The sequence below is a fragment of the Phalacrocorax carbo genome, chromosome 4 (genome assembly GCF_963921805.1).
Source record: "Phalacrocorax carbo chromosome 4, bPhaCar2.1, whole genome shotgun sequence".
Lineage (NCBI taxonomy): Eukaryota > Metazoa > Chordata > Aves > Suliformes > Phalacrocoracidae > Phalacrocorax > Phalacrocorax carbo.
Genome location: NC_087516.1, coordinates 25,851,167 through 25,878,083, shown reverse-complemented (window position 1 = coordinate 25,878,083; position 26,917 = coordinate 25,851,167). Strand labels below are relative to the sequence as shown.

At 41.5% G+C, this 26,917-nt stretch overlaps 1 protein-coding gene across 3 annotated transcripts; it reads right to left on the bottom strand.

Annotated features, from left to right (window-relative positions):
• Window positions 1-495: 495 nt before the first annotated feature.
• KLF3 (KLF transcription factor 3) lies at window positions 496-26,357 on the bottom strand. 3 transcript variants are annotated; one of them, XM_064449286.1, is made up of 7 exons: window positions 26,185-26,357; window positions 22,009-22,047; window positions 15,173-15,269; window positions 7,791-8,286; window positions 7,326-7,476; window positions 2,622-2,782; window positions 496-1,428 (listed from the first exon to the last, which is right to left on the bottom strand). In XM_064449286.1, exons 3-7 carry the CDS (start codon window positions 15,227-15,229, stop codon window positions 1,247-1,249), a joined length of 1,047 nt encoding a protein of 348 aa, XP_064305356.1. In that variant the 5' UTR covers window positions 15,230-15,269; window positions 22,009-22,047; window positions 26,185-26,357; the 3' UTR covers window positions 496-1,246. The 3 variants fall into 3 exon arrangements, with proteins under 3 accessions (XP_064305356.1, XP_064305357.1, XP_064305355.1); XM_064449287.1 differs by lacking the exon at window positions 26,185-26,357 and adding an exon at window positions 25,626-25,768; XM_064449285.1 differs by lacking the exon at window positions 26,185-26,357 and adding an exon at window positions 22,625-23,599.
• Window positions 26,358-26,917: the final 560 nt, after the last annotated feature.

Genomic DNA, 26,917 nt, shown 5'->3' with positions numbered 1-26,917 from the left:
TGCTAACTGACATGGAGTTAAGATTTGCTGATGGGGTATTTTACTGCAACAGCCACAGCCACAGGAAAGCCTAGTCTACTTAGTGTTGAGAGACTACCAGAGTCACAAGTCGGAGTTATCAAATGGACGATTTGGTATACCTTTTTATCCAAAACAGATACATGACTCAATTTATCATCAGAAGTGCTTCATATCTGGTGTCATCTTCTCACAAAAATATTGTGCATTAATAATTTTGAATACTGTAGTGTATTAAAGTGACACTCATTCGCAACAACATGGTTTGGAGCATTTTTAACGTAACGATTGCTATTTTCTGAGGTACAGCAAAGAGAAAAAATATTTAGAGTAGAGGAAATGTAGGGGAGTGATTGTAGAGGAATACTCTCTATCCCTGAAATGAGGTGTGGTAGGTTTCTATGAATATCATTTAATGCCGCGTCACAGGAGAGTACCGTGTGCGTTCCACCCATACACTTGCACAGAAACCAGACATACAGAGTCACACAAGGTCTTCATTTAACAAATCTACCAGGGCATTATGCAATAAACCCAAGGATATATATACTACACTGTAATACAGAGGATAGACGACATTGGTTTGGATGCACATTATTATGTATAGACCAATTCCTGCCAATTTTTCTTCTGGTCTGGGGTAAATGACACTACGACTCAATCTTTCTGTGAAGTAATTATATTGCTTAGATTTATTTCTACAGTGTTATTCACTGTTGGGGCAGAGGGGATTTCTGAATCAGGTGCCTTTCTAAGACTGCTGTATTAACCATATTGCAGAAATCAACATGGTTGGGAGTCCGTTCATTGCATTGTTGAGCATAAAATGAGAGTGTATCCCTTACAGGGCACATAAATAAGTCTCTGGCAAGGACTAGCATTTCAGATATTCAATAATGTTTACTACTTTATCAGTATATGCTGGGTTGATTATATGAAGAAACCAACAAAAGCTGTTAGTTTACAAATTCCCTTATTCACAATGGAATACATTAAACATACTGTCTGCAGAAAGGGTTTGCTTAGCATCCCCAGGAGGAGAAAAAAAAAAAGTGTTCACATTCTTTAGGTCTGACCCGTGGCAAGGACATAGAAGGGTTAGATAACATCTGTTACTGACCATATGTAAGCTTTTAATGGTATAAACTCAGAGATTCAGACCAGCTGAATCCAAATTAAAATGCGTGAAAAAAAAAGAAGTGTGACAGGAGTCAGGGACAGAAGACATTCAGACTAGCATGTGGCGTTTTCTGTGAAGAGCAAGATGGTCCGAACGTGAAAAGCTACGGTCACAGTCTGGGCACTGAAAAGGTTTGATTCCTGTATGCTTGCGGAAATGCCGCGTTAGTTCATCAGAACGAGCAAACTTCCACGTGCATCCCTCCCAAGTGCATTTGTACGGTTTTTCACCTGGAAAAACAAACACAGAAGTGGGGATTTAGGACACAAACACATCAGTTAAATATCTGACAGATTTATCCTCTTGCCCCGTTGTATTTCAGCATGTACTTCAACACTTACTCAAAAAGCCTCCGAACAGCACTGGGCTGCAGAGTACTCTGCGCTAGAAACTGTGTAGTTGAAGGTAACAGATCAAAAAATTGCTTCCTGCCACAACTTATTTTTTTGTTGTCTCTCTGTTCCTCCCTCTGCCACATTAGCACTTGTTTTGTCTCATCGAGCCCAGAAGTGTGAAGGTTTAAGCATTCCTTCAAGTATTTTCAAAACCAGGACCTCATATTCTAGATTAGTTGGGGGAAAGGACTGGTGTCACCATTCAGCACAGCAGGTAGAAATCTTGTTATGACCTCGTAAAGTTACTGTAGTATAAATAACTGGCACCACTGTCACAAGTAGTTCAACTTAAAATCTCTCTCAGTCATTACTTTCTAATTCTAAAATCTAATTCTAAACCTAAGATCCTCCTTCTCCTTAACACTGTTGTGCTGCCCAACCGGTAAAGGGCTGGCTTGTGTAGAGATGTAGCACAGACAGGAAGTGGGCTCCATTTTACCTAAAAGCATCCCGTATCTTTGTAAAAATCTTTAATGTACATATATTCATTCAGCATGCCAAGATGAACATTTCTGCGGAGAACAGAGATGGGGATATGTGTACTGGAACACTCACTCAGAAAGCAGCACTATCGGACCAGTGGTCAGCATGTCCACATGAAGCAGGTGTGTTTGTATTTGGCATACAGTCCAGACTTTTGCAAATGGGCTACTCCCATGGAATTCTCAGTCAAATTTAACAGTGATGTAAGAGGTGAGGTAGTGCAATTTGAACTGATTTGGTGTTTACAGGGTGTGTGGAATGAGTAATCTGCAAGCAACTGGACTGAAAACGAGCGAAGAGCCAGTGAATGTAAAGCGTACCAGCATCCACCATGATCCTGCTTTGGCTTACAGTCTCTTGTTGTGGGTTTTTCCTGCTACATCCTCTGACTTTTGCACAGCCTAAATTATATTCAGAACAACGCCAGGTCTAACTTCTGTCACTTTGTTATTTACACCTGTGGTCAGCTGGCTGTTGGCACAAACTAAAAGCTTAGTCTACTGTTTTACCATAGACTTGGTGAAAAAGCATAGCAATACTCAAACCTGTATGGGTTCTCCTGTGAGCTTTCAGATGGGAGCTTTTAGTGTAGACTTTGTTGCAGCCTTCATAATCACATCGATGTATTCTGCGTTTTCTTTGCGTGTCCGGAGATTCCACAGGTAAAGGTCTCTTTCCTGGCTGAACTATAACTGAAGGGTGATTCCTGCAAAGTCAAACTGCATGTTAAAAATGAAAAACATTTAACACAGCAAACCTCAGCTAACGTTGATTCATGACAGAGCCCTTTCTTCATTCACTACCACTATGTCTCTTGGCAGAAAGAACAACATTACATGCATGTCGAAAAATTCAAGAGGGTTTAGCAAATTTAATGTACTCTAGCAGTATTTTTAAATGTTTACTCACTTTGTGGCATGATGTAGCCATTTTTACTACTCTCTAGCTTTTTTAAACTTACAAAGGAAAACCCCCCCTTCAAATTCCTGTTTTTCAGTCAAATGAGATTTCTCAAACTCTTGAGTTCATAGTGACCTTTTCTTGTATTTTTTCACAATTCTTCTTCTTCCTTCAAACATAACTGATTTGCTTGTAATTGGAAACAGCGATCCCATATTATTAAAGAAATTGTATCTTTAGGGTTTCAAAACAGAACTCAATCTTTATTGTTCCAGCCACTCCTGTAGAGAGTAATTAAGAATTTCCTGTTTGGTGCTGGCAGGAGGGTGCGGCCTCCCTATACCACTGACGTCAATTCCTAAAAGTAGAGTTTAGCCCATGTGGCACACCCACAGGATGTCTGAAGTTGTCCCTCCACCTTCATAAACATCATTTTTTTGCTTTTGAAGCCCACAGGTACAGTGCAGGTAAGACACGTACTAACAACAGATGGACTTTTGTAACAAACAGAAACATAAACATCCACACATGTGCAAACACACTGAGCATCTTGAAAGGTGTCATTGGCTGTGGATATTTAGGTTTGAACTCCAACCCCAGTGTAGAGCTGGGGACAACCTTGATTCTTTCTTCCATGTCAATGTTAGAAAAGCAAATATTTTCACCAAAAAGGTATGTGGCATTACAAATCTTGCAACCTCACAAAGTTGCATTTTCAACCCATTAGCAGAACTGTATCAGTGCGTTTAATATATTTTTCAGCTTTTAACTGGAACTTAGTATATAATGTGCAGGTATTAGCATTCTTTGTTGCAAAACCAGCGCCTCCATGTGACTGAAATAAGCTTTCTACAACTCCTGTCTTTTCTCAGTCACTGTATTTCACATTTCTTTACTGATCAAATTATGTTTTATAACACTAGGTTATATTAGTGACTTAAACCAAGTTCCTTTAGGGCCTAACTTTCAGAAACACATACTTCTGCCAGCAAAATAAAGGGCACGTGCTAAAGGTCCTTTGGTTAAAACTAAATAAAAAAAAGACTTACCAGGCACAGCAAAGAAAATCTTGTGCATGGTTTAACAAGAAAAAAATTTTCTATTACCCTCCATAGCAGCATGATGGGAATTACCCATGTGGGGAAAGTTTAATTCTGTTATTAATTCTTTTATTAGAGTTACAACATTGCAATCGGCAGCCAAATACTCTTTCTTGGGTGTTTCTGTGACTGTTGAGTGATGTACTCTTCAAGTACACATTAAATCTAGCTAAAAATATTGTAATGGCAGGACAGCCCAGATGGTGCTGTTAGACACAGATGTACATGCTCTCAAAGGCAGGCTTTTAGCTTCCAAATAAATGCTTCTCTAGAGCAATGCTCAGTTTTAATGCTGTTGCGTGCTAGTCTTTTTGGAGAAGCTCTTCCTTAGGACAGCACGCAAACTTGGTTTAAATCCCTATGTGTGGATGCTAGTTCTGGACATGGCCACATCTGGAAAAAGGGACAAAAAGGATATTGACTGTACACCGTTTGTGATGGTTTTCAATCTGAGAGCGTGTAAAAAAAGCGCTGAGAATTTGTCTCTGTCTCATTTTCCCTTTAGAAGGAAGGTGGCTGGCAAGAATACAGAATGTTATCAATAAACATATAGGGTGTGGCAGTTTTAAAAAATGGTTATAGGTGGTGTCAAAAATCAGAGGTAAATATTAAGTAAGTGCCAATAATAAAAGCACAGCCCTATTTCATCCTCTCTTGCACAACAAGGTTCAAATTCACATTAAGTCTAACCATTCAATCATCATTCTTTAATAGATAGAAGTGTCTTCCAAAAATCATGTTACAATTTCAACAGCTTTTTCTCCCTCTTTACCAACAGACCACACTATGTTGGCAGCATGAGTTCGACTCTGACACTTGCACTCACAAGAAAATAGAACATAAACGAGGCTTCTTGTATTTGGTCAGAGAATATTACTTAAGGTTTGATTTTTGAAGTAACTGCACTTACATCGACTATCAGACATACCAGAAAGTCCAGCAATCCCTACAGAAATGCCACCAACAGTTTATATATATAAAAATGCGTATGCCAAAAACTAACACTAAAGCAGAATCAGTCACTTAAAAGTGAGGCTGAAGGTTTCCTATGTCCCTTTCAATGTAGCTTATGTGTCTAAATAGTGTGCTTTGGGCAGTTGGAACCTATGAACAGTGAAAAAAAAACCTCATTGCCTAACTATAGCTCATAATGCAGAGAGAGAGGATGATGAAGCTGTGAGACAACAGGAAATTTTATAAAGGTCTACGTCTCTCATCTTGTAACTTGGGTCATTTGTCTATGTATTCTTTTAAATGATAAAAAGATAAACACTACCCTTTACTAACTTCTTGTTGCGGATACAGCAGAATGTGAACTTGAAAGGGCTGGCTTTAGGAACGAGCAAGAACTCCAGGCTCTACAGGACCGCCAGGAAGCAATTTAAGCCTTTACAATATCAGGACAAGGTCTCTGTAAACATGGAGCAAGCATGGGCAAGCAGAGGAGATGCTTTGGAAACATGGACTGTTCAAATGCTTTCTGTAACAATGCTACCTACACATTATACCAAGTTTTGTATTCTTTACTCAGCAGATGGGTTTCCTGTGGAAACTGGACCCATTGGGAAATAATTGATGCAAATCACTAATGCAGGTGACAAGTCTGCAGAAGTCTCAGCCCTGGAGGAAGGGTGTGGTATCAGCCAAGAACAGCACTTACTGGTTTGCTCTTGTTAAAGAGGTCTAACGAAGAACAAAACTAAACTGAACCATTTGATAGCCCTGACCTAGCAGAAGTTAGTTCCAAGTACATACAGACCTGACTCCCTAGTGTGGCAGGTCCATTATGGAAGGTAAGTAGCGACCTAGTAAACACGGATGTTTACTATTTTATGTTTATTATAATAAAATATATAAGGTTATTTTAAAATAAACAGCATATAGTTTATGAAAGCTAGCTGGAAACCAGTTAACTGCAAAGAGCCTGCAGTCTAGAAGCTGCATCTAAGCTGGTCAGAGACTTGAAAACGAGGAGGGGTGCCCACAAGAAGACTGCGCAGGATGTAGTCAGCCCCAGAGCCACAGTGTGTCTTCTAACTGGGGAACGGTCATGAGCAGGAGGAAGAGGCTGCCTTCTGAAGGAAATGCAGACGACCACCTGCCCCATGCTTTCTCTCTCTTTCTGAATCGCTCCACACTCACACACTGGTTTTGGGAGTCTGGCTTGGAGTGCTTCTTTGCCACCCTAGGAAGCGAGGTCTGTACAACCGCTCGGAGGGGGCGTGAGCAGGAAGAAAGGGCAGAAATGGATTCTGAGGACATGTGCCGTGAGCCCAGCTCAGTTCCCAACTTTAGCTCCTGCGAGCGCCACGCCAGCAGCCTCCACACCTGCCCAGAGCACTGCCCGCTGAAGGATGCGCTGGGGTCCAGGCCATTCTGTGATTTTGGTTGACAGAATTTGCCATAGGAAAATGGGAAATGGAAGGGTGCCCATGGCTCTTCAGGTACTTCCTGAGAAGCTTTTAATATTTCCCATTAAAAAGTTTCTGCCCCAGATCTCACTTCTTTCTAGCCCTTGCTCTGCCTTCTGCCCACAGGACTGTTTTAATCCAGTTAGATCTGTGATCCCGTTCATCCAGTGGCCCCAGTAACGACTGTACCAGCACAATGAGTTGGTATTGGGGTGGAAACAAGTGGCTGGGAGGAGAGCGAGCTTCAGGAACTACTTCAGCTGCCAAAAAAACCACCCACGGAACAATGGCCTCAGGTAAACACAGAATTTCACTGGATATACACAGAACTTGTAGGCTTGAGGGGGTTCTTTCCACCAAGTAGCCAAAATTTTTTTAAAAGACAGAGAGGTCCTCCAGGAAAAGAAAGTCACAAGAAAATTTTTAAAGAAAGGTATTTTATGTAACATAAATAGAGAGATCAGTATGAAATGTCTTTACAGTATCTTTTCAGTTTGCTGCTGGTTTTACATAAACAGATATCACTGGCTTATTGGGAGTCCTACTTTTGGTAAATTGTAGGATTGGGATTAGCATTACTTTAGAAATGCATTATATAAATGGCAGATCTATGTGGTTGTGATGTATAAATACCTATAACTCCTATATTGCTGAACAGGAGAAAACAAAGAAGTTGAAATCTCATTTCACAGTGGCAGTGGTGGGGAAGGATATTTTTCTGTATTTCAGATGTTTTAATGCACAGCAACACGCCCTCACACTCCTCAAAATTGGTAACTGCTGCAATGAGCTGCTTTTCATTCTTCTGCTGATCTTGGGACTACTGTTAGCTACTTACTCTTGCAACATTACTTGCTGGGGAGACAATGAGGTCATCACTGGAGGTGACATTTGTTCAGGATAGAAGTCAGTCTTCGATGGTTCGCTTCCTGGCTCTACTTTGATAGCTTTCTTCAGTGTAGGCTTCTCATAAGACTCAATGACAGGCACTGTATGGGGGAGGGTAGGAGAGGGAAGGCAACACATCAAAGATACAGTGAGTTATGGAAATAAAAATCAGTCCAACATTTTTATCAGTCCAAATCTCAGTAGATAAACAGCTTTATGCAGGTATAAATCAGAACACAATATGACCTTGGTAAGTGTGGTAAAATATTTACACAGTAAATTCTATGCCTGCATACTTTAGAAGAACAGGAATTATGTTCCACTTCCTAAAATGCGAAAAACACACAAGAAAGTGCTTGGATATACAGTTTCCCAGGATGCGATGGCATAAAAAAGAAATGCTGACAACACCAACCTTGCATGCTACTTGGAGTTTCCATCTCATCTGCAAGAACCGTGGACACCATGATGGGCTGCTGAAGATGGGGAGCATACATAAAAGGAACCGGCTGGACCACAACAGGCTGTATAACTGGGAGTATTCCAGGGCTTCTCAGTCCATGGCGTGAAAGAGCAGCGGCCATTACAGGTGGGATTGTTATTGGCATGGAGATAGGCTGTACTCCTGGGGGCGATGGTGTGAATTTACTGAGAGGCGAGCTGGGTGAGGACAGAGTCAATCCAGGTGAAGTTCTCCTATGCACAGTCTGAAATTTTAGGGGGGAAGGAGAACTTCCAGTTGAAGGTGGTGAGCTCCGTTTGTTCACCGTAAGGTCTACTGGCTCCAGCTGGATTCCGTTTGATAGTCCTTCAGGGTTTGGGTAGAATTTGTTGTGCAACATACTCGGTGTAGAATAAATGACACTGTATTTGTTTGGCTTCATTTGGTCCATGTAATTGGACGGGTATGACTGTCAGAAGGAGTGGGGGGAAAAAAAAAGAAAATCAAATAATGAACACACACATAATTACTGCTGAAAAAGAAAGATGGCTAATAGAACTGAGGCAAAATGAAAAAGTTTCAAGAAAGCACTTTAATGTACTTTGCAAATAAAAGTGAATTAAATAAAGCCTAAGGTTTCACTCAAAGGACGTTATTCAAGTACTGACTCACTGTTTCAGAAGCAATGTAAAACAGATGATGGAAAACAAATTGTGAAGGCTTATTCAGCTCTTTTTCTCCCTCAAAAACTACCTTTCATGTACTAAGCTCCACATTACTTAACTGACCTGGGAGATACATGGTGCTATGCCCAGCATATAACTATATACTGAGGAACACAAAGTCAAGCAAAAGGGGAGTTAAATTGGACTTAGAATTTCAAGTAATGGGTCCCAATCAACTGCTTAAGTAATTGGAAAACAATCATCACTAAAGCAAGAAATTATGTATCTGAACCCTACAAGCAATAAAAAAAATACACTGCGGAATTATATAAGCAATAGGTGAGAAACTCAGGGGTGCAAAAGGGAAATTCCAAACCTTTTCTTTTTTTGAGAAATAAAGCAACTAACTAGCCAGTCTGATTTTGGAAAACTAGTACAAGGATAAATATTTGGCATGTTGGAAGAATATTCCTGTTAGTAGTAACTAGCAGTTTTCACTACGAGATCATATAAACCCCAAAGCTAATCTTGACCTACATGGTGATCTCCACATTTTAATGGAAATAACTTTTGTAAACCAAGAAGTATTAACACTCATTGCAGACTATCCAGATCAATTTTGCATTTTAAAAGTGTTGAAAACTGAGGTTGTTTACTAACAGACAACTTAAAATGGAAACCGATGTGCTGTTCTAACAGAGCAGAGAGACATAGAAAATGCAATACAATGTCTAAGGGCTAAATGGAAATTTTTTGAAATAAAATGCTATCTTTGGATTCTAGTAAGTAAAGCTTCACATTAAGGCCAAACAGTTTCACACCAATATTAAAAAAAATGCTAAATTCTTTGCCACCAAAAAGACTTTGATGAGTGGGTTTTTAAAAAGTTCAAAATAGTAGAAAGTGAAGCAGATTAGAAGTGTAAAACTACTGTGTTTTTATATAAACATTCCCATGACATTTCAATTATTTTTCTTCTTGGGGTGAAAACTTCTAGCAATACATCTTCCTGTTTTCTTACCTTTGTCTTCCCAGTGAGGGACAGTTAGTTGATTTTAAATGTCAATGTTAGCTAAAAGTATTTTTGCAAAATGAGACACAAACGTATTTGTCTTCTTTTCAGCTACTGTTTGAAACAGTGAGTTCAGAAAATATTAAATTTTCCTGCTGCGTTCATAGCACTGTGATAAAACAACAAAGCTGAGTCACCTATTTCATAAAATACTCAAATAAAGCAGCATATACAATTATGATTAATCTTCAAATAGTAAATATTACATTAAAATCCTGAAACTTTATTTATTCTCTTTATGACTATTCTTACAAATTCAATCTATAAAAACGTTCACCTTTGATGGTAATTGGCTCCTCAGAATTCTATTAAAATGCCATTACTGCAAGCAGCGCTGGCTAAAACAAGTTCTGTAGATTTGCCACCACTGTTGAGCCAAGTGATGGAATTATTAGCATTCTAAGTGACTGAACACTGACTATTGACAGAGTTTAGTATTTATCAGTATTTAATATCTACTAAAACTGATCAAGTTATGGTCATAGGCAAAAATTCAAAATTTAAACACATAAGAGATATTAATTGCTTCTGTTAAAATTGCTGTTATTGGTTTATAGTACAAAGTCTACTCAGTTCCAACAAATGGTAGACGTTGAACTACTAAGCATCAGTGCATTTACAGTGCTGCAGGTTTGTCAGGGACCTTCACAAGGTCACCACCTATGAACATTTCTGCCTCTGTAAGAATACTAGAAAAGAAAAAGACTATGCAATTTACATCTTAGGGAATGTTTTTGCTCAACAAGGCTATTAAAGAATGAAGCATCTCCAGGCTGTAACCTTTCTGTATAAACAGTTATCCTCTTTTCAACTCTTCAAGTAACACCGGAGGTATGTGTGTGTTGAAAAAACACCAAACTATTAAAATGTTGCACAGAGAACTGTGAACTGGACAAGTTCAGTAAAATATATTTAGACAAGCAAGAAATACTTCCCAAGAATTAGGAAGAAAATAATGATGTTTTTAAGACATTATCATTTTAGAGACTTGGTATTTTATCCCATATGCCTTGCATTATTTTGCTTAGAAGGCTTTCATTGTTGTAATTAAGTTGGTACACAGTTAATATCAGCTACTTTTTCTGGGAGTTTGGGGAAGCTGAATCATTTTTCTAAACTTTTCTTCCGTCTGCTATTTTAATTGCTATGTTTCTATCTGAACTGCAGATAAAGTTGTGACAGAAAAAAGTGGAGTGACAAACCATCTGTGTTGGGAAGCAAAAGGGTGAAAAAGTCGAGAAGGATGTCAGAACAATGAAAAGGAAAATATCTGCTGTCAATCAGACACTCTTTGGTGGGAAACAGTTTTGCTTCACTACCAATGAGGTGTGGTTGAAACCTGGTTCGTTCGGAGTAAGTCACACTCAGATCTATCTCCTGGTTCTGAAGTTAAGCTTCCTGTACCTTTTAGCACAGCAAAGTTTCCGTTTCTAGCTCCCTGGGACACAGCAATTTCCATTAGATTGATATGAACCACTGCTTTCAAATTGGTAAGTCACTTTCTTTGCCAGGGAAGCGGACAGTACCCCTTGGGGGATATGGGATGGGAGAGTAAGGATGACTTCAGAGTCTCTCTCTGTGAATTGGGAGCATTAACAATACCAAAAAAACCCAAACAAAAAAGTCCAACTACCACTATTTGGCTTTCTAAATGACACTAACTGCAAGAAGCATAAGTGTACTTCATAGCCTCCAAGAGCAGCCTCTTCCCACCTATCCTAGAACTTACGCAAAGTATTCTGGTGGAACAATGCAAAATTAGATATCACTGCTCTGTTTGCCTAAAATATTTAAGCTGATACATTTTCCTTGGATTTCTACTATGGGAATGAACAGTGTAAGTAGGAGTTTTGCCTAACTTGGATTGAAAAAAACCCAACAAATTCCCACTTTCCTGTAAATTCTGCTTTCTTAAACATCCCTGTGCAGAATGGTATGTCACTACAGTACATCACTATCAAGATGCAGGATTGTATTTCAACTTATATTCCTTTACAGTCTCCACCTAGCTCTTTATAATGTTTGATATCATCACTTTCCCTCTTTGGGCCTTACAAAGCAATTCATTTATCTTCCCTCGCTGTTTGTCCATAATAAAACCCAGAGCACTAAAGCCACAAAGAAAATGGAAAATAAATCAAAGGAACTTCTAGTATTTTTGAGTTATATCCATGTGGCTCACACAATTACATCAATAAATTGAAAAGAAGCACCACAATGCTTTTCCTCTTGACAATCTATCAGGAATAAAGACTGGCCAAATAAGTCATAAGCACACCTATCACCACCAAGAAGACCGCTGCTTCTACAAGGGGACGTTATCAAGCACTAATTTGATATAATTTGCTAAATTCTTTTGTACTGCCGCAATGAAACATCTTCTTTGCTGTACTGGTGAACAGATTTTGAAGAAATTCACCAAGTCTTTTATAAACTACCTAAACCTAGGAATTTAACTTAAAGATTTAGCCAGCCTCTTAGAAAAACAGAAGCAGGTTGAGAACATGTTTACCTACTTACACTATTTGTCAAATCAGTATCATGTAAGAGGATGAACAGGATTTAATCCCAATAGCAGCTAATACATGAAAAAGCATTCTCACCACTTGACATTTGTATTCCAGTACATTAAGACCTCAACCCCCCCATGTAGCATATAGCTACCTTTAAAAATGGGTGAAACAAGTAGTTTTGGGACTGATGGAAAGACAGAGAAAACCTCTTTATTTCAGTTCAAAGAAAGATGGTAACACATAAAACTCAACTTCTTTCACTGAACCGTCACTGGTATTTGTCCAAATGTTTCAAAGGTTCTTACAGCAAATGTGTAGGTAGGACTCATGACTTTGTCACTTGTTCAGTAAGAACCATCCTAAAATATGTTCAATACTTCAGTCAGTAGCATGAGCTGTCGGTAGAGTGATGAAATACTGTGGGTGTGAGCTTCAGTCATCAGAGAAGTATAGTTAATCCTTTCAGCCGCACACCCTGAAATACAGTGGTGTCAAAACCAGAATTTGTTTCCTTTTCCCACCCCAACTAAGGGGATGTTTTAAAGACAGACTTTATACCTACAGCCAGCATATGTTCAGGTAAAATAATGAATAATTCCTAAGGGACTTCATTTAGTTTGGTCTTTAGTAATACTATCAGAATGACAGATACAATACAAATAAATCCTGATTTAAGAATTCTGGGTTATGCCAGCCCACAGAGAACTGAATGCTACACTCAGCACCTCCCAAACACCACACTAAGTTTCTCTTTCTTTCCACCTTCTCAAAAGAAGGTCAAGAAAACTGCCACGTTCAGTGGCTGCTATCCTTTCCTACGTTCTCTCCATACCATGATTCGTCCCTTCAGAGAGTGTCTCCAGAGCAGTTTCTGCTGGGGAACTGTCTGTGGTGGCAGGGCTCCAAGGAAGCCACAAGACCAAAAAGTGCTGGGGAAGCCAGGACCTCCAGGTCTTGGGGCTAAGCAGCCTGTCTGCGTACAGAAGCTGAAATGCACACACTCCTCGGCCTGAGAAAAACCACAGTAATCTCCATAAGGGGAATCTCACTCAAAAAACGTCCTTTCCGCTGGACTTTCTGCTTCTCCTTCCCCCCCTTTTTTTTTTTCATTATGCAATAACAAAAAGGAAAGCATACAGATTTGGTAAAATGCTCTGAATAGTCTCTAATGCCTGGTCGATTGCACCAAGTTATAAGAACACCCAAGATGCCTCCAGAGGTCCAGCGCATGGGCAGGTACCACACCTCTGCAAGGAGCACATAGTACAGAGTAAGCAACATTTGGAAATACAATCTTGAAATGCACTTGGCTCAGAAATGCTCCCTTGTTCTTCCAATTGCAGTTTTTCCTTCATCTGCCAATCTGGGGAAGACTGCTCACGCCTCTCCTGGTCAGGCTGCTGAGGGTGTGACCCTGCCCATTTTGCAGCAGCACACAGCTGTCTGGGGCACGACCTTCTCTCATGCGCATCATCCCCAGTCACTGCAGAACCTTCACTGGGAGATGAAGGCAGATGTGTACAAAAGATAGCCCACAGTGTCTCTAGAGTGTTATTGTAAAAGTGGCCTTTGATGGACACCATTAGATCTCCTTAGATAATTGTTGATAATCACCACTAACTTTAATAAGGTTATGCAAAAATTGTGATTGAAGTGTCAGGTAGACTGGCCAGTACTAAGGTTCTTCCTTGACCCAAATATTGGAATTTGTCATATTTACACCCTCAGTGATAGATAATTTTTTTCTATGATTGCTCTCAAATAGATAAACCCCATGAAATTTAAACTGTCATTTTAAAATACATATAAACTTAACTCTCAAAAAGTGTTATTAACACATTGAAGAAATCAGACTGCTTACAGATGGATTTAAATTGATGACATTCTACTTTTAAATAAAACAGGAAGCAAGCACTTCACTGAAAGATGCTATTCAGATCATGAGTTTAATGCACTAATTTATGCGCACTGACTTCACCCTTTTAATTGATCAGCCTTTCTAAGGGTGTGGCTTCATGTTACACTTAATCTGATCTTATTGCAGGCTACTGCTGAAAAGGGAGATCCCATTCTCTCATCCTCAGTTCTCCCCCCTCCCCTTGCTCTAGCGTTGAGCAGCTGCAGACTGAGTCAGATCAGCTTCCTAATCTGACCAAAGAATAAGGGTATTTTTGGATGGTTAGCAATTCTGACCATTCAATGAGCTGACCCAAAGGATCCAAATCATCCTGTGGCCACCCAAAAGTTTCATGTCGTACAAAGGAGACAGAAAGCTGGAAAGGAGGGAGAAAAGCCTGAACCCTCCATATCAGCAGCAGCCTGCAGTTGAATACGTGAAACATACATGAAACTGCTTCCTAAGGCCTTATTTCCCTAGCAGCCTAAATCATCACAATTCCCACTGTACCCCTCCCAGCTACTCCTGCTGCTCTCGCTTACCAGACTCTTCTCTGAGATGACCCTATACACCAAGTTGACGGAAAATTAAATCCAATTGTAAAGAAAAGTCTCCCCTTTCCCTTTTTCCCCCATTCCTCCTCCACTGCTCTGGTTCTCATCTGTTCACATGGTAAGGCAATGCACCCAGTCTACTCATCAAAAAGCAACTACTTCTTTGTCAGGATTAATTTTCTGCTGTTCACAGCACAGTTAGCCCCAGGCACCTGTTTTCAAAACCAAGAGAGAAACAGAAAAGGGGACAGTGAGCGGCTGTTCATTTAGTTCAAAGGTGTAACAATGAAACCACAGGCTCTTGCCACTGCACTGTGAGGTCTGGCAACTTAATTTCAACCCACCTCCATCAGCAGCATGAGCTACAGAGATCATATTTGCACTGCAGTGGCTGAGAAGTATGTGGATGTTCTCTCCTCTGCTCTGGGGACGGGAAGACCAGCAGGGGTAACGGGGCAGGTCATTTAGGGGTAATAAATTAATAAACTACAGAAAAAGTTTTCATAGAGCGTAAATTTGATTGCCCTAAAACCAAAATATAACTTCACAGCCTTTCCTAGACTAGTCCAAAGCTTAGAGAAAACTTGGTATGAATTGAAAGATGGAAAAAACTATAGAGTCATCACAAAGGCTAAAATATTTTAAAAGTCTTACCACTGAAACAGGATCCATGGCTTCTTGCTTGATTGGGACCGGGTCAAACATTAGCATCTTTTTTATTTGCTTGTTCTGATGACTCTGATGTCCAGGCCTGCAGGGAAAAGACAAGGTGTTAGAAAGCTGCAGAAGCCCCCCTAACCAACTTTCTGAATTGTAAAGAATTTACCGTTTTGTCAGATTAATTTAAATACTTATCCATCTCTAACATAGCTTCTTAAATATTTGACTGAGCTAAATTTAAATATTTCATTTATTATAAGCTTATTCTGTCCCAATTGCTATTGAAACAAAGGGACATCTGCTCACTTTAATAAAAGTTAATTTGAATTTTTGTTGTGCATGTCAGCATACCAAATCACAGAACTGTCACTTTCATTAGCTGTTATTAGTGTGTAAACACATTACAATTTAGACTATGCATTTCTCATCAGCACTATAGCTTCAGAAAAATCTTGTTTAACTGATAATACAGTGAACTGATTCTGGAGAGGGTATTTCTTGTCCTGATAGAAAAGTTGAAACTTTCACATACAGTAACACTGAAATCAATGTGAAAGATTAAAATGCAGGACTAATTTAGAGAGGTACATTCAACATGCTAAAATGACTTAACATAAAAAATACATCAGTTATTTCCATGAGATAATAGATGTAGTGACAATTGAACAATTTGTGCTAACTGTGCAAAAAAAAAGCCCTTCAAAAAATCTGCTTGTATTCTGTGCAGCTTCAGTTGTTTTTTCTACAGTGTTCAACCTCACTTGTCCAATTCTAGATTATCTCAAATTGCCTGAAATAGAAGTATTTAGCATAAAGGATGTCATAACTATCATACTACACATTTGCTGTGGTCAATTTGGAAAGATGCTGTGAAGGAAACGAGGAGATATTCTTCTGGGATAAGCCATAAGGGTACCGAGTGAAAACCAAGAGAGGCAAAGGAAGGTTGTTCTCAATGATGTTTAGAAGTTGCAAGCTTTTAGAAATCACTTGAGGTTATACATTATATGACTGATGTTAAAGCAGCAAGTTCTGACCATGCCCTGTACAGTGCACAGCCCTGCCTGGAAGTGGTATGACCTCTATTAAGATGTGAGGCCAAAGAAACAAAACACAAAATCAATTTTGACCAGTAGATGGCACTGGAAAGAAACGAATACAGCCAACCTACACCATCCAATTTCACCCTGTGAAAGCAGGCTAAAGGCTCAACAACAGATTTGTAGCTGGGGCTGGAAAACTCTCCCAGAAATTTAAATGAAGATTTTAAGATGTACCTCCCCAAATTAAAACTATTCTAATAAGCCTACACTAATGAACAATCTTGCAATTAACTACCATGTGTTGTTTATATATAAAAATCTGTTAAGAGCTTCCTGAGAAAGATGGCATGAGTTGTTACAAGTCTATAATTAATTATTCAGGTCTATGAAAAAAGTTTAAAGACTTCTGGAAAGTGTACATTTTGAATAATGGAAACGAACAAGTATCAAAAGTAAAGTATCTTCATAATTCTTCTCAGAAAAGTCAAAGGCCTGACAAACCCAAATCACAAAAAAAGTGAAACGAATAGAGAAGCTCAATACAATTTCCAGTTTAAATTTAACATGTAGTTGTATTTTAGAAGCAGTTATGTAAGATGACACTATTTTCTAAAAGTTGTGATAGTTCTGAAAATACTTCAAGTATGTTTGTGAGAAGGTTATTAACTATGCTATTTTTCTTTGAATTGATAACTTTTTCAGGTTTTTAACATTTTGCATAGATAGAGCTAATGTTTCAGACAAATGTCTTCCCAGAAATATTTCCCCATATCTATGCATTAAATACATATATGTATATCTATGCATCACTCACACATGTTCCCACATGTATGCATGGTAAAAACAAAAAAAGTTATACATTTAGACATTTAAAAGTTTGCAGTAAAATGTAGCATCTCAAACCTCATATACAAGAATTTGGAACTACTTGCTTTCAGGTTTCCAGAAATTTTCAATTTTTAGTTTGTATGTGCATAGATAAAGCAACACACCAATTTGTACTTCAGTGAAGAAAGGGAGGGAGAAGGAGGGAGGGAGGGAGAAGGAGGGAGGGAGGGAGAAGGAGGAGGAGTTTGTTCTAAACAAGTAGTCATGCTCCCAGGCTACTCTTTTTGTCATTTTCGCAGTTTTAAAATTGGGTTTTCTTCAGTTTAAGAGTTACTCCTCTTCACCTTTTACTTCAAGAAAGTGTGTGAAAGACACTTGATACACATTTCACATGTCATGCTACACATTTGAGTGTTTCCCAAGAGTGCTCTAAATTACTGTGCAGGACTTAGACTGACACAAACAACAGAAAGTGTAATGCCCTGAATAAAAGTGAAAAGTAATTCTCAGTCTTTCTCAGGTGTAGTCATCTAAGAACAGCAGAAGAAAACACTACTTTTATTGCTGCATCATAGTACAGAAATTGGTCAGTTCTTTATCACGTTACTCTTAAGCAGTAGGTTCCCCATTTGACAGTGACTGGAAACCAATTTTCAAGAAAGGAAAATTAATACATAATGCTTTGCCCTGTTGGCCCGGATCAGAGGGTCAGATTCTTATTTGGTGGAAACTGACAGAGCTGCTATAGAGTCAATCTAAACCAGCTTTGGGTCTGGCATTTAAAATTTAGCTCAGGACACTTTCCTAATGCCGCAAATAACCTCACAAAACAACTCTTTTTGTATTTAAAAATAATGCTCCAAATTGATTGCTTGGACCACATTCACAAACAAAATACATGCATGCACCCTCACACACAAACAAAGCATTCTACTTCTAGAAAGAAGTGGGTAGTTTTCCCTGGTCTATTTGTAAAATTGTGCCTACTAACTCAAAACCTCCCAATCTCTCTCTCCTAAACATTTGAGAAAGGGGCAATAGGGAAGGTAAACAGCCTTATCTGTTTCTATTACAGAGGAATGAAAAAACAGTTGGGTTCTACTTTACACACTGATTTCATAATGTACTTGTTTGAAAGCCTGCAAATTGTTTAGTAAATATAACTAATTTCTGGAAAATCAAAACACTGTCTCTCACTCCTGAGGTACCCTGGAAAAAAACAGTGAAGAGACAACAATATATTCATATTAAGGGTATTAAAAAATAAGGGCCTTTGTATTTCACGTTATTAGATAAACTATTCTGCATTAAAGGGTTTTTTTCATGTGGGTTAAAAGAATTTAGAATGCATGTAATCTGAAACTAAATAATTAACTACAATCCGGTAGGCAAACATTCCACCCTCTCTTTTTTTTCTCTCTCCCTCTCTTTTTCTGCTAACAAGCCACCCAGTTTTACTTTCTTGCCTCCTCCCATTCACTCCACCCTGTGGATCTCTGCCAAGTCAGTCCAACTTGTCCAAACAGGACATGGCTTTTGATAAGATTTTGCTCACACCCTGTACTTCAGAAAGACAAATGAAGCAATTGGGTTTTGTATGCAAATAAGGACAGGTGCAAGGTAAAGTCCAGGCAAAGTCCCTCAGTATTTTCCTATATGAAGTCCAGTGAAGAAAGCAAGCCAGAAAAAGCACAAACTCTGCCCTTATGATCCAATATGCAGCATTCCAGAAGGGAAGTTCATCATTGGTAGAGCTCACTGTCTCATCAGGATTGAAGACTTCTCGATATTAACTCCCTGACAGATATGGTTTACTGTTTCACAGACATAATTAAGAGTAAATGAAAGCTTAAAGGTACTTAACATGTATTCTGACAACAAGGACTTGTACAGATTATTTACCCTGGATGAAACGAGCAAAGCGATTAAAGAATGCACTCAGTCTACACATCTGCACTGCAGAGCAGCTGGAGAAGCGCAACCGTACTGCAGCTACTCCTGGCAGCTCTGTATATCTACCTTCAAGGTCCACCAACTCTGCAGACCTGTTATGAAAGGAAAGGGTGGGGTGAAGGGCCAGTTTTGACTGTGCACATCTAGCAACTACAAACCCTCCCTCTAACACAGAGCCTTTGCTCTCATTAAATACCTGGAAGAGCAGTCAGTGACCCAACAGATACTCTTGCTGCGGACAAGGGGGTGCTGACCATAAATACTGCCTCTGTTCACCCTGGATGAAAGCATGCATGGGGTTTGCTTTCTCAATCTTTGTGCCTGGGGGAAGCAAGAAATGCTGCCCTGTGGTACTGTGAGGCTTTGCCTCCAAGCTTCAAGGTATGATTGTTATTGTTGGTATAATTACAGAATAATGTAATGATATCTGCTAAATTAGCACTGCATGACTGCCCTCCACAAAGACACTGCAGCTCCTGCAGCACTGTTGGTATCTAGCAGCCAACCTAAGTCATGTGGCCAAAGCTCTTCACTCCAAGCCCTTTGGGACTTATGCTGCTGATCTGAAAATGTTACTTCTCTGTGAGCCTCAAGTCAAACCTCTCCTGATGCTATGGAGAAGTGATAATGTCAGAAGACTCTCCACTGATGAAATCCAAATGGTGGGTAGGTTTTCTGAACCTGGATGAGAAGTCTTTTGTCAGTGGAACCTCGCAAGAGAGCTTGACAGAGGAAAAAAAAAAAAAACAGTTTCTGAGAGCAGGATTCCCTTGAAAGGGTAGAAAAAGAGTTTTCCAGAGCTAGTAACAAGATGTTTGCACTTACTGTACCAGTTGCTCATCAAGACCTGAGTCAGCAAAAAGTGTTTCTGAAGTTCCATTAGCTTTAATGGGAAGTAAGCAAGCGCTTAACTGCACTGGGCCCCAAAATAGCAGCAGGCAAAGAAACTCTCCAGCTCAGCACAGCAGTCAGACTTAGTCAAAGCAAGCAAGAGCATGGGAAGGAGCAAAGGCCCAGACAGGGTGCTGGGGGAAGGGACCAGAGCAGTCAGTCCCTGAAAAACAGAGCAGGGGGAGAATCATGTAGTAGTACACCAAGAAAACCCTTTACTCATTGACAGCCTTCTCTGTTTACTCACTGGATTTCCACTGGGAAACTGCAGTAACTGTTGAGAAAGTCAGGATATCATGTAAAAAGAAAATAGTACCTGAGCAAAGATTTTCTGCTGAAAGTTTTACTTGACAGGCATGAAGAGAAAGAATATTTCCATAGGATTCTATTATTTAGTATTTCAGACTATTTTTGCTTTTTATTGACTTGAAAATCTTTTACCTTTCTCCTTTCAGAAATGCTAGCAGGTGGAAAAATCTGGGTTTTTTGCACAACTTGTGCATCCTAACTTTGCTGATGTCACTTTGTTTGACTTAGAACTACTTTGACATAATAATTTATCAGCTGTGTAGCAGACTAATCAGCATTTCCATTAAATTTGCTATAATACTGTCACAGGCTCTTTGAAGCCATATGCCTGCAAATGGCTTTCTTGTATGTAAAAATTTTGGGCAAAAAAAGTTCTTGAAGCACTCATTAAGAAAATGTCTTCTCTATCAAGAAAAAATGGAGCCTATGTAAACCCTGTTCAGCCTTCAGTTCTACATTTACTATGGGAGTTCTACATATTTCTCTAAGGGAAAGAGAAAGAAAAGCTCTTGAGGCACCTCCATTAGACAATACTCTCCCTTATCAGGGCAGACTGCTGTCTGGTTTCCTGTCTCAAGCTACTTCTTCGAAGGAGAAACAGTCTAGTAAGGATAAAAATCAGACTTTCGAAAACAAGTGAAGTATGTGGAATGGTATGATAATCTTTCCTTCCAAACTGAACTTTGTTTTTGTTGTGTTTTTCTTAAGAGGTTAATTTTGAAGAAAATTTAAAAGAATACATAGAAATCCTACCTTTTTATTACAAGGGAAGAATGACAGAAAACACTGTTCTCATACGTAAAGGGTTCTGCTATTTCATGAAACATATGAAACAGAAATTCAACATTTTTTATAGTACGGGGAGAAGAAAAACAACCCCTAATCCTAAAGAAAGGAAATGTACATTCATGAATAATAGCCTAAATGATTAATTTGAATGAGGATTTGAATACAGGGCAAATGTCAATGAACTTCTGTGTACCTACGGAAGTGGAAAAAAAAAAACAGGGAGAAAAGCTGGACAGTGTAGTGAGTACAAATGAGGCAGTGATCAAAGCAGCTTAGACCCTTTAAAAGTGGAAAGTCTGTCATGCCTTCACGGATCAAGTTAGTTTGTGGGTAACACACATTGACTGCATGATAGTCAGTCCACACGTTTGGGTTTTTTTTCCATTCTGACTTAGTTTACTATTAAAAACCTGTTAGAGCTTTATCTTTCCATTTGGCTGATCTACACTTACACTTCCCCTGGGAGATACCCATTACAGCTACAAAACCCTCAAAGGAAGCCTCTGCATCAAGTGAGTGCTTAACAGGGAAGGGTTAAATCTCTCCTAAAACCAGCTCTGCCAAACTTCATATTCTGGATTGCAAGCAGCTAGCCTTGGAATGAAAACACAAAGCTTCAATGCTGACAGCATAAAGGAACTCTAAAAGACCTCCTGTTAGTGGTGTTAATTAATATTAAAAAGTTGGTTTACAAAACTATTATAATTTTAATCTCAGTCCCCGATTATGTAGAACTTCTGGCTACAAAAAGGTATGAACCACAAAATTTACTGCATTTATTATACACCAGTTTCCAATATCAAATGCAGTTAAATGCAAAACTTTTTTTTTTTTCCTCTGTCATGGGAAAAATTATTAAATATGTTTGAAATCCTGTGCAAACTAACAGTACCAGAATTAACATATTTAATCAGGTTCTAAGGATAAGCTCACCCATGGTATTCTAAAATTAACATTAAAAAAACTAAGTAAAACCAACTGAGAGTAACAAATTAAAAAAATCAATAAATAACTTACCAAAACTCTGTGGCCAAATACTTCTCGTTATCTGGATTTCTGAACAGACAAGAAAAAAGTTGATGTAAGGATGTGCACATAATTCAGTAAAAATTATTTTTCATATAAAATTAAACCCTGAAAAAGGAAGTTTAAAGAATGTGTTTCCAATACTTTTTAGAAGATACCTGCAATGACCACAAACAGCTAACTTTTAGCATCTGAAAGAGCAACAGCAGGAACTAGAAGAATACTTAAAAATGAGTGAAATAAAGAAGGGGTAAAATGAAAGGGTGGAAATATTTCTGTGTGCACAGAAACCATGTATATTCCAGCCCATAAGTGACAGAGAAGAATAAACACTCCATCTTGCATTTTCACCCAGGGCCTGGTTCAAAGCCCACTGAAGTTAATGCAAGTCTTTCTCTTGATTTCAATGAGCTTTGGCTTGGGTCCTTTAGCCCTTCTTCTGTCAGATCCAAAGCAACAGAAAAGATTTACGGTCTCTTTCTGAGTTTCCTCTTGATGCTTATCTATGTCTGCCTGCAACAGGGTGGAAGGAGAAGACAAATGCAAAAACAGGAGTAAAAAAATTTATTTTTATGCCTTCAAAGTACAAAATATGGGACCGCCATACCTATCCATTCCAAAGAAAAGTTAGCCAGCAGTGCCTCATTTTCTGTATTACATCTGGAAGACAGTGAATCTTCTAGTCTGTATAAGGAGAAAATAACTATTCCTTCTGAGATCTGGAAATACAAAGTGCTTACGGTGGGCCATTCAGATTGGGTAAGGGCAGAAGCCAAAACCCTCTTGGCAAGCATGAGCCTACAGGTGTGGATTCTCTTCTCTCTTACACTCTTCTTACACCAGTGTAACTCCGTGACTTTAATGGCGCTATTCCAGACCAGCTGATGAGCAAGTGAGTGCAGAAAACTGGCTCACAACTTTCTGGAGACTCGAGTAGAAGTTTTCATCAAAGGGAGAGAAGCTCTCCAGTTCACCCCCATAAACATACTGGAGTCGAGGGCGTGCGTTAAAGGTTAACTTGGAAACCTCATTATGACATAACACAGGCATCTTAAGCAATCGTGAGTGTGTAGAGCCATGATAACTCATTGGGTGGGGATTGGGAGTTGAGGGGCAGTGACAAGGGGCCCGGATGAGGCTACCGATCTGCCAGAAAACAGCCTGAAACAGGAAAGAGCACCACATATGCCACTTGGAATGTGTGACGCAAACCCCAGCCTTGAAACAAAGAACAGGAAACAGCTCTGCTGGCTGCGCTGGGGAGAAAGCACAGAGAAACATTTAGGCGGCCCTCCCTGACCCTATATTCATGAGCAGCTGGAGTCTTTTAAAACAACAACAGTGGGTGGAGGTGTTTGTTCATTGGGTGTGAAGAAAAACAGTGTCCTTATGCAGGGGACCTGCCCTATTTACAAACAGGCTCCCTTAACGTAAGGGAGCGGGAGATTTTTAGACACCATGGGTCATGACGATTAGCTGAAACCTTCCCTAGGACTTGTTGGTTTATTACTGTATTTACAGAATGCTAGTAGCTAAAAAGAGCTAAAGCTTCATAACATCAAACAGGCAGCACCCAGCCTGACAGCACCCAGCCTGACAGCAAGCACCTTCTCTGTAGACAGAGCTAGGGGGATCAGACCATTGCAGGAGTGATTTGTAAAGCTAGGGGCTGCTCCTGGACAGTGTCCCACTTTTTTTTATTCAGTACTGATCAATAGCTGAGGACCAACATCACTCAGTACACCCAAGAATATTTTTCTAAGCCAGCACATGCTTAGCCTTCTACATCCCTGTTTCATACGCACTCAGACTGCGCCTCAGGACCTGACTGCCCATGGACATAATGCTTTTATTTTTGAAGCACCCAAATATACAGCTGAATAAATGAAATAAGCTGGCAACATGAGGCAGAGGAAAGGCACATCTTATCTAGATATCATGCAACAGAACAACTTCTACATTCATTTTCCTTCAAAGCCATGGTTTCAAATACTCTAACGTACTTTGCATTGGTTATTTATATACCATGGGCCAGAGATCTAGTATTATCCAATATGAGAATGTGTTAGAGCAAATTATGTGGATGAGTACTGCAGTAACACTAATAATTGCTGTGGGGTTTCATGGCTCAAGTTTAACAAGGCACATGAGGTGACAACCAACTAGTACAGCATCTACACAGCAATGTGTAGGTTTTACTCAGATAGTGTCGGTTCCTTACTTTCTTCCTGCTGAATCTGGAAATATAAGTAATTTGGTGGTTGTATAACTGCCATCTCTATTACCTTGGAGCCTTCGACTAATCTCACTCATGTTTACATCATCATTTATCTGAAGACTTTTGCTTTTGGCTAAACAGGTGTTGCCTAGGTCAAATCCTCACAATACCTGAGGGCTCCCTCACAGCTCTCCTACTTAGGAGTGATTTTGCTCAGATTTTTCTCAGGGAAGGGAGAGAGACTATTTAGTATCCTTTTTTTTTTCCCCTGCCCTTACTCCCAGTGTCCCTTGTGGTCTATAACATATCTGTAACAGGGAGTGCAGGGGGAAAAAAAAAGTATTTGTCTGCTTGGGAAGAAGTAAGAAAGGCCACTCAAGTCAGCCTCGGGTTTTTTGTATTTTGATACTAGAAAAAATATTCTTAAAAATACAAGGGGAAAGTTAGCTTGAAATAAATCTCTTCTGGGTCAGGCAGGATTATCAAATCCAGATGTAATTCCTCTCACACAAGCAGCAGCTCCTCATGTGATTATCAAGACAGTGTATCTTGAAAGTATTCTATGGAAAAATCATTAGCGGTCAGCTGTGTAATCCTTTGTTTTCAATACAGGTAATGAACATATATGGATATTAGTTTAAATAAAGACAAGTCTTCACAGCTCTCCTATCAGCCTCCCGAATTAATCTTTTCCCAACAATAAAACCTTCAGAGTTCGGCTCCACAAATAGTGGCACTTCCTGATTTTTCAAAGGCAAGTAAGCAAATAAAACAAGGCAGACAGTGCAAGTACAGTACCCGAATCACCAGGGGGGTACACAAAGCAACTTCAATGTATTTTTTTTCCTATAACTCTTGAATTATAACTTGAGCTATTCTGAAATAGGTCTTTCTCCCAACCTCTGACTAGGTGCTGTGATCTCCGAGCACGGGCTCCTGTCGCTGAACCTTCCTTTTCCAGGGCTCCCCTGGCTGTGCCAGGCGCTCACCTGACAAAGGTCCAAAACAAATAACTCCGACTCCCATTTCGGCTTTTTAAAAAAAAAAACAACAAACAACAACACAAAAAAAACCCAAAAACCTCAAACAACAAAAAAACTCGGCATCCAGAAAAGGGAAGCTAATTACGGTCGTTATTTCTAACTCCACACTTAACTGCCGTGCTGTCCCAGGCGCCAGCCTTTCAGCTTCGCCTACATCCTAGCTAAGCGGTGCCAAGGTTAGATGACAACAGGAGGGCTAAATCTTTGAGAGCCGGTCCCATCCCCGACTTCCGCGGGAGTTAAACCGGGGACACGGCGCTGCCGATGGTACACTGCCAAGAGCCAGCTCCTGCCCTGCCACTTCCCCCACTGCCCTCACGACCGAGGGAACCAGCTATAGTTTTCACCTCGGCGTCGTCCGGCGCGATATCCCGGGCGGTCTCTAACCGGAGACGATCCTGTCACATCCCGGCGGGCGGCCGGGGACAGCGGCCCCGCTCGGCGGGAGGGCGGCCCGGAGGGGCGGGAGGCCCCAGGCCCCCCGGCGAGGAGCGCGGCCGGCGGGGGAGGGCGAGGCGGCCCCAGCCCCGGCCCCGAGCGGCGCCGCCGGCCACACAGGTGCGCTGCTCGCCGGGGCGGACAGCAGCACCCCCCGCCTTGCTCCCGCCGCCTCACCGCGCAGGAAGTTTCACAGGCTCGCCGAGGGAGCCCCGCTGCGAGCCCCCGCGCCCCCCCCTCTCCGCAGCGGCGGACAGACGGATGGAGAGCCCGACCCCGCCGGAGATCCCGTCCCCGCCGCCCCCTGGCCCGGCCGCCGCTCCCGCTCCCCGGGTTGCCGGCGGCGTCCCGCCCCCCGGCCGCCGCGGGCTCCACGCCGCTCGCAGCGCCTGCAAACTTTCCTCCCCCGGCAGCTCCATCCCGCAGCCGGCACGGCCCGGCCCGGCCCCCCCTCGCCCTCACACTTACGCTGGGCGGGCGGTGCGGAGGGCGCCGGGCCTCCGTCGGTTCCCGCAATGCCGGGGGTCGCGCTAGGTGGCGGGGGCTGGGGGCGCTCCGGCGGCACCAAGGCCGGCGTCTCCCGCGGCTGAGGCGCCTCGGCGGTGGCTCCGGCTCTGTGTGCGAGGAGGAGCTGCCCGCCCGCCGCCGCCCTGCCTCCCGCCCTCCGCCCGCCCGCTCGCTCCCCTGCCTTCCCCCCGGGCTGCTGGCACCGGGCCGCGCTGTCACATGACGCCGGCGCCGCTCGCCCTGCCAGGCTCCCCGGGCCGGCGGGGTGAGTGGCGGTGGGAGGGTCACGGCGGGGAGCGCGGCCGGGCGGGCCGGGCGGCTCCCCGCCCGCGGGGTGGAGGCTCCGCCGAGGGGCCGGGGCGAGTCACCGCGCAACAAACAGCCGGGCACGCAGTGACTCCGCGCCGCCCGCCCTGCCTCCCGGGGGCAGACGGACTCGCACAGACACTAATTATCCCCAGCAGCCCGGGGAGGGGAGGGGAGGGAGAGGAGCGGGGCCGCCACCGCCCCGCTGACAAACCTGCCCGTCCGGCTCCTCCTCCCCGCCCGTGTGTCGGGCAGAGGCGTGCGCCTGGCACCCGGCTCGCTGCGCACCCCGTCCCCTCCCTCCCTCCCTGCCCACCCCGGCCGACCTGCGGCGGCAAAACAACAGCAACACCCAGCGCCCGGGGGGGAAGGAAGGGAGGTGCTCGCT

Bases quoted from the DNA above. Each gene is read 5' to 3' on its own strand.
- KLF3 (XM_064449285.1), bottom strand. The intron at 15,270-22,008 runs GTAAGTTATTTA...TTTTCCCTGCAG, and splicing joins TATTTGGCCACAGAGTTTTG to GCCTGGACATCAGAGTCATC. The intron at 7,477-7,790 runs GTTGGTGTTGTC...TCCCCCATACAG, and splicing joins AACTCCAAGTAGCATGCAAG to TGCCTGTCATTGAGTCTTAT.